Source organism: Olea europaea, chromosome 18, assembly GCF_002742605.1.
Source record: "Olea europaea var. sylvestris chromosome 18, O_europaea_v1, whole genome shotgun sequence".
NCBI classification, from domain to species: Eukaryota; Viridiplantae; Streptophyta; class Magnoliopsida; order Lamiales; family Oleaceae; genus Olea; species Olea europaea.
In genome coordinates, this window is record NC_036254.1 from 12534152 (window position 1) to 12543913 (window position 9762).

Genomic DNA, 9762 nt, shown 5'->3' on the forward strand with positions numbered 1-9762 from the left:
AGAATTCAATTAGCTAGTAACCCACCTTACTCGTTGTCAACATGAGTTCTTTCCATAATTAAATTCTAATCTCAATCGTGTAAGTAAAAATAAACAAAATTAACTTGAAAAGACGCTAGATACACATAGTGATTTATCGCACTTTTTTGCTTGCGATTTTACCATAACGAAGAAAAAGTACACAAAAGATCCAAGACTCTCTTTTCACAAAAATGGTCTCCTAAAATTCTAAAATTCTTTATATGTGGTAGGTATATTACCGTGACTCACATGGTTACTTAATATTGTATAGTTGCCTTAATACATGTATCAATATTAAGTCAGTTTAAAGTATAACTATAGATTTAGAATCTAATAATAACTTTCAATTTTAAACCGTTAAAAGAAATATGGAAATGACTTGATGTCAAGTTTATTGGTGACCAATAACGAGTAATATCAACGATAAATTAAAATCATTTAATTGACACATTGGGACCTTGACTAACCGTCTTGTTTTAGGTAGGAAGCATTATCTAATATTAATAATTTTGGCCATGTACCATAAAAAAAATGGTCAAAAGTCAAGGCAGATAATAACTAATTTACTTTAACAAAGAATTTATGAGTACCCAATACCTAAAACCAAAAATAATTGAGTAGCTGAAAGTGATACCTAAAACAAGCAAAAGTCCGTCTCGATAGATTACAAAGTAACATAAAGAAATGAAAAGCATAAAATGAATTTGATTTCAACAAAGTTTAATAAACAAATGGTCCAGCACTAGCATTCCCATTTCCTTACTGGTATATATATGAACGTTTTGAAAGCATAAAATTGTGTACCATTCTTTGGTAACTGCTCTTCACAGACTCACACTTGACTGTGTTACCTAATTTCGTTTCGTATTTTTCCCCTTAGTCGCAGCCTATTGGAGTTACCATTTATTACAGCATCACATTCACACCATATTCCACCGCCAGCTAGTCTTCTGTTTCTCCTATATAGAGGCGTTTTTAAAACTTGTAACAGAGGTTAACTGGTTAAGAAAAAGCGAAGGCATTTTCTTAGCTTCTTCGTATAGGTAATAACACACAACCCCTCAAACCCAGTAGTTTTTCTTTCTGTTTTTCATTTTACGCTGGCGAAAATGAATTCATGTATCCAACCCTGAAGCATAGGTTATACCATTTATGGCAGGAAAGAAGATGATTTGGAAGAAACAACAGGGATTGCTTTTGGGATGGCTGGGAATTCTTCTGCAGTTAGTCGTTCTTACTGAATGTGCAATAAGAAGGCAGTTAAGTTCTCATTCTTGATTGTTATTTTGGTCTATTCTTGAGCCTTTTTCTTTTCTTTTTTAGATTATAGTTACTGCGATATTTCTGAAAACCCACCTCAGTTCATGGTACCAGGTTGTTCTATGTTTGTTTTCACTTCTCTCTCTCTTACACACACAAAATACATATTCGATTCAACATGTTTTTGGGTGTGAGTGAATTTTTGCTTTTTGGATTTTAGTTGTGGCAGAGAAAGGGAAAGGGACATGACTCCACCATATGCTCCCGTGATCATGGTCCCAATAAAGCTATAAAGGGTTCTTATTTCTTTATCTCTCATCTCAAGCCAACTCCAGACATCTATAACCCATTCTCTACAGAGGTTTCGCAGTTTAAATAAATTGTCCCGTTGACAAATTATTACAGAGACAACGATCAGTAGTCAATGACCAGACTTAGATTCAGTTCTTAAACCAATATTATTTATAAGTTACTAATAAATTTATCGAAACAGGTCCATAGTGTTGAAAATGGATCGAGCTAGGGAAATATAATGATTGACATAGGGGATGACCGAACACATTCACTTCGAGAGTTGGGTATTATATAATTCACGTGAGACCCATGTACTCTATGAGGGTCGATTACCCCGGATATCAAACATTTTCGAGCAAAGTGATATTTTCCGTTGAAAATCTATATACAAAAATTATAGCCACTTGAATCATCTCGTCTAGAAATTGGCACGGGAAAGTATATAGGTCAGACATTTGGTACCCGATGTCATATCCTTTTTTCTTTGTTGATTTTCTTCATATAAGTTGGATCACGTGTGTACAGAATGAACAAAACCAATAAATTATTATGTTTCTATCTTACTTTGGAATCATGCTAAAGGACAACCAAATATGTTTGGAACCATACAGTATCTATCGCCACCCGTGAAATTCTTTGTTGATGTCCAGAAAAAAAAATCTGTTCATTCACGATGTCAATTCAACATAGAATTTTTCAAGTCATCGGGGTCCACACTACTTGATTTTTAATCATACAGATCAGTCAAAAATATTAATCCCAAAGTAGTACAAGAAACCCATTTGGCCTATGCTTATGACTTGCCCGTACTCAATATAAAAATAGAGAAATACCTCATGCACAAGCCCTTTTGTATAGTGTTTGTACAGGGCATCTCACTTGAGGGGTGGACCCTACATGTGGGGTCCACCCCCATGTGTGTGTGCTTGTACAGACTCTGTGCAACAGAACTTGTGCAGCCAGCATTTCCCATAAAAATATGAGAATCGAGAAATAAGTATCGTTCTCAACACCCCTTAAAAAAGGAGGTGATACATAGTTCAACGTGATAAATTCAAGATCATATTGTCAAGTGAGAGATAAAAGTCACAATAGATGATAAGTCGAAACTGTAGATTATACTGGACGATGACTTGCCTTGTATAAGTTGAATAGCCACCCGAAGCAAAAAATAAGAAATTTCATGTAACTTGTGGGGCTAGGCTCATATCGAATTTGATTCTCATTGAACTCAACAATTTCTTTTATTATTTTTGTTTTCTTGATTATTTTAAAGAAAATAGCAAAAACATTAGCCTCTGTCAAGTGAAGATCACAATTAGATTTTTAGTAGATTTTGATAAAAATTGATAAAATTTGTGATTGAAAAGTTGTGAATTCCATAAAATGTGTGGATTAAATTAATTGTTGACTTAAACTTAGATTATAATTTGAATTTTAGCCCCTATTTGATAAAACTTTTTTTTTTTTTTTTTAAAAAAATGAGTTTTGAATAGTAAATTTTGGAAAAATATGTGGTTAAAAAATAATGAAAAATTTCAAACTTACGTAAAGAATATTTTTACGTGAAAATATGTGATTAAAAATAAGTATGAGCAAAAAAATAAAGAATGAGAAAGAATGTTAAACAGTGACTTAATATCTACCAAACGGGGCTAAAACTTGCTTACAAGGGCTACCCATTGTGGGGCCTGTGAAAATTGCAGGAACGTATTAGCTTGGGCCTATTAGCCCATGAACTGGGGTTCCTTAGGTTGTGAAGTGAGAAAAAAATCATTGCTTGATTCTCGAATACGGGTCGGACACTCTTCCGGGCTTGGCCATGACCATTTCATGTTCATAATTTTTCTTTCTTATTATTACAGAAGGATTCAAAAGAAAAACAATACAGATGCAGCGTCTTTCCCTTCCGTCCGGTTGCATATCTTGGATGAATACGTAAAATCGCATCTTTAGTTTCTTTATTTTTATTTTTTTGTGTATTTTATTATTATTATTATTATTATTTAATTTTGCTGTATAAATCCCCATATGCAGGTGGTGGTGCATAATGGCCTTGTCAACGTTACTTTGTCTAACCCTGGGGGTATGATCACTGGGATACAGTACAATGGGATTGATAATTTATTGGAAAATGATTATAAAGAAAACAATAGAGGGTAATGCCATTTACATTATTTAATTATATTTTTCCGTACTGTGGCCCTAAGAATCAAATTATTGATTATTTCTTGTTAAATAAATGTAGGTATTGGGATGTTGTTTGGAGCAAACCAGAACATCCCGGTGACATTTATGACAAGTAAGTCTCATCATCTTTATCAGTAATGTTAACATTATTCGGAACTAAAAATATTAACGTCAATGGTGCTCATGACAGATCTTAGTTGCACAGATAAGGACAAAGTAGGATTTAGACATGGATATAAATTCTTTAAAATTTTTATATTCTTATATTTTATCTTTATTTCTATTCTTTTAATATAGGACGCCACATAACATGTGTTACACTTGTTTGAGGGGTGGTATAATTCGAGTGTTGATAATTTAAAAAATAAATAAAACATAACAAAAGCACAAGGCTTATTGGATTCATATCCTTGACATGACATGGACTTGTTATAGTAGGACTATTCGTGCATCATAGTAATAGACGAAGACATGAATTATGGTTAATTTCTTAGTGTTCGAGAAATATTAAGGACAACTTTTGTGAATAGTTCACTAAATTTATGTCTAACATCTTGTGTGACAAAGTTTTTGATGAAATTTTTTGTAGATTTTGATTAAAGTTGGTGAAATGTATGTCAAAAAGTTGTTAAACTGAAGTTTGACCAGAAAAATTTAGCAAAGTTTGATCAAAGAAACAATCTTTTTCCATTTTTGAAACCAATCTGGTGGTGTATGATTACATTTTAGATATTTTTACTTCGAAAAATTACTTAGTTGCATAACTGAGATGTATCTGGGTCCAGACTTGAGGGTACAAGTTTACACGTTATAAAGGAAGATGAAAACCAAGTAGAGCTGTCATTCTTGAAACCATGGACTTCTTCAAACAATGTACTTCCGCTAAATATTGACAAAAGGTGCTGTGTAAGTCCATCTTATTCACTTATCTAAGGAGATGTTATTCATTTGCTAGTGAAGTTTACTGAACTTCAAACTACTACACAGGTTTATAATGTTGCGTGGCTCTACTGGATTTTACTCATATGCAGTTTTTGAGCGCTTAGAAGGTTGGCCAGATATTAATTTATCACAAGGCCGAATGGCATTTAAGCTAAAACCCAAATTGTATGGACATCCTTACTTTCTCTAAAAGACAATTATATGCATATGCAACACATAATCGAGGACCAAACAATTGTAACACGATCCTGTGATGCACGTTCAGGTTTCAATTCATGGCAGTATCCGATGAAAGGCAAAGGATCATGCCAACAAGCCAAGACCGCGAGAGAGGTCAGATTCTAGACTACCCAGAAGCAGTTCTTCTAACGGATCCAGAAAATTCTTTCCTCAGAGGAGAGGTAGGTAGACTGCTTACTTTAAATTAATTGAAACGTTTTGCTGATAATAGTCTTCCTGAAGATTAGATGTTGAGCTTTGTACTACTGGCAAAGTCGAGAAAACCATAAGAACCATACGACTCGCAAAGAACAAAGAAAAGGAGGCCCCAATACTATAAAGTCAAGAAAACTATAAGATTTGTAACTTGCTAAATATTACCGGCAAATTGTACCTAAGAACTTGATATTGTTATGTATGTAGGTTGATGATAAGTATCAATATTCAAGTGACAATAAGGATTGCCAAGTCCATGGGTGGATAAGTACAAACCCGCCCTCTGGGTTTTGGATAATCACTCCAAGCAATGAGTTCAAAACAGCAGGGCCTGTCAAGCAAGATCTCACTTCTCATGCTGGTCCAATCGCCCTATCTGTAAGTATTTCAAATGACCAACTTCTGTGCCTATCTAATAAGACATAGATTTGTGTGAAATAATGGTGAAGTTGGAATGATTGACGTAATAAAGATGCATTGTTGAACAGTTTTCTTTTTACATCTTGCATAGTTTTTAATAGAAAATTTGCCAATATTTATATGTACTTTGCTATGCAATGCATATGCAGATGTTCTTTAGCACCCATTATGCTGGAAGTCCTTTAATAATAAACTTCCGTGATGGAGAACCATGGAAAAAGGTCTTTGGCCCTGTTTTTATCTACCTAAATTCTGTTTCCGAAGATGATGATCCTCTTACACTTTGGGCTGATGCTAAAGAACAGGTATCGCCTAATACTTATATCAATATTGTTTGCCAGTAATTTAAATTAATCTTTATACTTGCCGTGATATTTATTAGATGCTCATAGAGACACAAAGCTGGCCATACAATTTCCCTATGTCAAAGGACTACCCTTATGCTGAGAAGCGAGGTATAATAGCTGGTCGATTGCTAGTCCGTGACAGGTATATCCTTCTATTGTGTTCTGATATCAATATTCAAAGAAATAAAGTAAAATTAGCTAAAAAATTGTCTAGATGTTTTCATATGTTAACTACAGAGGCATCAGCGCAATAGGTTATGACACATACTGTCAATTTTATTGTGCAAATATGACTTCAATACTCCATAGATTTGATTGAATGGTAAATGAAACAAATGGAAAATTTAAAAACTTAAATATATTGTTCCAGTCATATCAATCAAAGGCTCATAAGTGCAAGAGCTGCTTATATTGGATTGGCTCTTCCTGGAGACACTGGTTCATGGCAAAGAGAAAATAAGGTTTTTCTTCTTCATTCATATATTTTCATTTTAAATTGACTGGCTTATGAGGTTTAGCTTTCTTTATGATTCTTGTTATTCCCTTTCTGTTTCCACAGGGCTATCAATTCTGGACACAAGCTGATGACAGGGGGTACTTCGTTATTAAGGGTGTTCGAGTGGGGAAATATAGTTTGTATGCTTGGGTCCCTGGATTTATTGGAGACTACAAATATAATGCTTATATCAACGTCCGACCAGGTTTGAATTCATAAGATTTGTTCTTTCTTAAATTATCTGTTTGGAGAGATAAGGTATCATACTTCTCATTTTTTTTTTCAAGAAAACTATAAGATTTGTAACTTGCTAAATATTACCGGCAAATTGTACCTAAGAACTTGATATTGTTATGTATGTAGGTTGATGATAAGTATCAATATTCAAGTGACAATAAGGATTGCCAAGTCCATGGGTGGATAAGTACAAACCCGCCCTCTGGGTTTTGGATAATCACTCCAAGCAATGAGTTCAAAACAGCAGGGCCTGTCAAGCAAGATCTCACTTCTCATGCTGGTCCAATCGCCCTATCTGTAAGTATTTCAAATGACCAACTTCTGTGCCTATCTAATAAGACATAGATTTGTGTGAAATAATGGTGAAGTTGGAATGATTGACGTAATAAAGATGCATTGTTGAACAGTTTTCTTTTTACATCTTGCATAGTTTTTAATAGAAAATTTGCCAATATTTATATGTACTTTGCTATGCAATGCATATGCAGATGTTCTTTAGCACCCATTATGCTGGAAGTCCTTTAATAATAAACTTCCGTGATGGAGAACCATGGAAAAAGGTCTTTGGCCCTGTTTTTATCTACCTAAATTCTGTTTCCGAAGATGATGATCCTCTTACACTTTGGGCTGATGCTAAAGAACAGGTATCGCCTAATACTTATATCAATATTGTTTGCCAGTAATTTAAATTAATCTTTATACTTGCCGTGATATTTATTAGATGCTCATAGAGACACAAAGCTGGCCATACAATTTCCCTATGTCAAAGGACTACCCTTATGCTGAGAAGCGAGGTATAATAGCTGGTCGATTGCTAGTCCGTGACAGGTATATCCTTCTATTATGTTCTGATATCAATATTCAAAGAAATAAAGTAAAATTAGCTAAAAAATTGTCTAGATGTTTTCATATGTTAACTACAGAGGCATCAGCGCAATAGGTTATGACACATACTGTCAATTTTATTGTGCAAATATGACTTCAATACTCCATAGATTTGATTGAATGGTAAATGAAACAAATGGAAAATTTAAAAACTTAAATATATTGTTCCAGTCATATCAATCAAAGGCTCATAAGTGCAAGAGCTGCTTATATTGGATTGGCTCTTCCTGGAGACACTGGTTCATGGCAAAGAGAAAATAAGGTTTTTCTTCTTCATTCATATATTTTCATTTTAAATTGACTGGCTTATGAGGTTTAGCTTTCTTTATGATTCTTGTTATTCCCTTTCTGTTTCCACAGGGCTATCAATTCTGGACACAAGCTGATGACAGGGGGTACTTCGTTATTAAGGGTGTTCGAGTGGGGAAATATAGTTTGTATGCTTGGGTCCCTGGATTTATTGGAGACTACAAATATAATGCTTATATCAACGTCCGACCAGGTTTGAATTCATAAGATTTGTTCTTTCTTAAATTATCTGTTTGGAGAGATAAGGTATCATACTTCTCATTTTTTTTTCTTTATGATATAAAGGAAACACAATTAGATTGTACAATCTTGTATATGATCCTCCAAGAAACGGTCCGACCTTGTGGGAAATTGGCATCCCTGATCGGACTGCTGCTGAGTACTTTGTGCCTGATCCAAACCCGACACTTATGAACCAACTATACGTGAACCATGCTGAAAAGTATGTATGAAGGCTTGATTTGCTTCCAACTATTTTTCATACCAATTGTACTCAAGCATCTTTACATACCATGTAACTCAACAGGTATAGGCAGTACGGTTTATGGGATCGCTACACAGAACTGTATCCTGAGCAAGATTTAGTTTATAAAGTTGGTGTCAGCAACTATCAGACAGATTGGTATTTTGCTCAAGTAAACAGGTATAGGAAAAATATTTTTGGATTCTTAATTGTTAATATTATTTATTGTTCTGGTTTTAAAATTCCATTGTAGGAATGCAGGAAATAAAAAATACATTCCTACCACATGGCAAATTTTATTTGATCTCGATGATATTGATGAGCAAGAAAATTACACACTTCAACTGGCATTGGCATCGGCTACTGATGCTGAATTGCAGGTATGCTCTCGATTGCATTCAAGCCCCTGTTTGGTGTTGCATTTTTGTTTCTATCACTTTTTTCTTTCTTTCTTTGGCTACTTGTAAATGATAAGTGTTTTCTTTAATTCAATATTAATTGGATGTTTAGGTCCGGATGAACGATCCAGGTACAGAAACACCTCTTTTTTCGACAGGTCTGATAGGCAAAGACAATTCAATTGCTAGGCACGGAATTCATGGTTTGTACTGGTTATACAGTATTACTGTTCCGGGATCCCTACTTCACACTGGAACAAACATAATATTTCTAACTCAATCAAGAGCTGAAATCCCGTGGAGGGGAATCATGTATGACTACATTCGTCTTGAAGGGTCATCTGAAAGTATCGGTAAGCAAAGGAGAAAACAAGGAAAAGTATCTGCTCCAGCTAGAAACCCCTAAGTAGGTAGTTATGTGCCTTTGTTGGTTTATATTTAAGAAGGAAAATTACTGATTTCTGGGACTTTCCGTCCCCTTCGAATAATTAGAATCCATTGAATTTAGTATAGATTAATTCTCCTTGTGTTACTTTGGGAAAAGGGCATTTGTGAATATTTTTTATTTTAATGGAAATGCTAATTTATATGTTATTTCTTTTTCTGAAGTATTTCTTGTTCGGAAAGAAAGGGGGAGACAGGTACATCACGATATGAAGTATTGATCGTACAACCAAGAAAAAGATAAAAAACAAGAAGAAAGATTGGTAGAGGAACCTAGTAATTTTATTGGTTAACAACCAATGAAGGGAAAAATTCAATTTCAACAATACATAAATTGGAAAAAAATTCAAATATTGTAACGAGTAGTTCACAAATTATTAGATACTTCAATCAACAAAACCAGAATTAATAATGCACAAAAAAAACTGAAAGAAATGTAAAGAACACAAGAATTTTTACCCTAAGGCAAGAGGTTCAGAACTGGAGTTTCTAACCCCCTTTTGTGCTTCCACCACCAGAAGAATTCATTGCATTTAACTAGAATCATGAACCATCTAACAGTTGCAGATCTGAATCCCAAGCCAAGAATCACTCAAAATTATCAATAACCCTTACAATATT

The 9762-nt window shown here is 34.2% G+C and overlaps 1 protein-coding gene across 1 annotated transcript; it reads left to right on the forward strand.

The window, feature by feature from the left end:
• The first annotated feature begins 758 nt into the window (after window positions 1–758).
• Window positions 759–9286, forward strand: LOC111367487 (probable rhamnogalacturonate lyase B). The gene is made up of 17 exons (XM_022988392.1): window positions 759–1064; window positions 1181–1280; window positions 3441–3513; window positions 3613–3734; window positions 3824–3877; window positions 4551–4664; window positions 4753–4872; window positions 4973–5108; window positions 5350–5520; window positions 5712–5867; window positions 5945–6051; window positions 6280–6370; window positions 6469–6610; window positions 8122–8278; window positions 8363–8479; window positions 8553–8679; window positions 8810–9286. The coding sequence occupies exons 2-17, from the start codon at window positions 1189–1191 to the stop codon at window positions 9101–9103; spliced, it is 2073 nt and encodes a 690-aa protein (XP_022844160.1). The 5' UTR covers window positions 759–1064; window positions 1181–1188; the 3' UTR covers window positions 9104–9286.
• Window positions 9287–9762: the final 476 nt, after the last annotated feature.

What these genes read in the sequence shown, in the direction of transcription:
- LOC111367487 (XM_022988392.1), top strand. Translation starts at nt 1,189, where the DNA reads ATGATTTGGAAGAAACAACAGGGATTGCTTTTGGGATGGCTGGGAATT. An exon ending in TTATATCAACGTCCGACCAG is followed by an intron (nt 6,611 to 8,121) that starts GTTTGAATTCAT and finishes TATGATATAAAG; the next exon opens with GAAACACAATTAGATTGTAC. An exon ending in CTACTGATGCTGAATTGCAG is followed by an intron (nt 8,680 to 8,809) that starts GTATGCTCTCGA and finishes TTGGATGTTTAG; the next exon opens with GTCCGGATGAACGATCCAGG.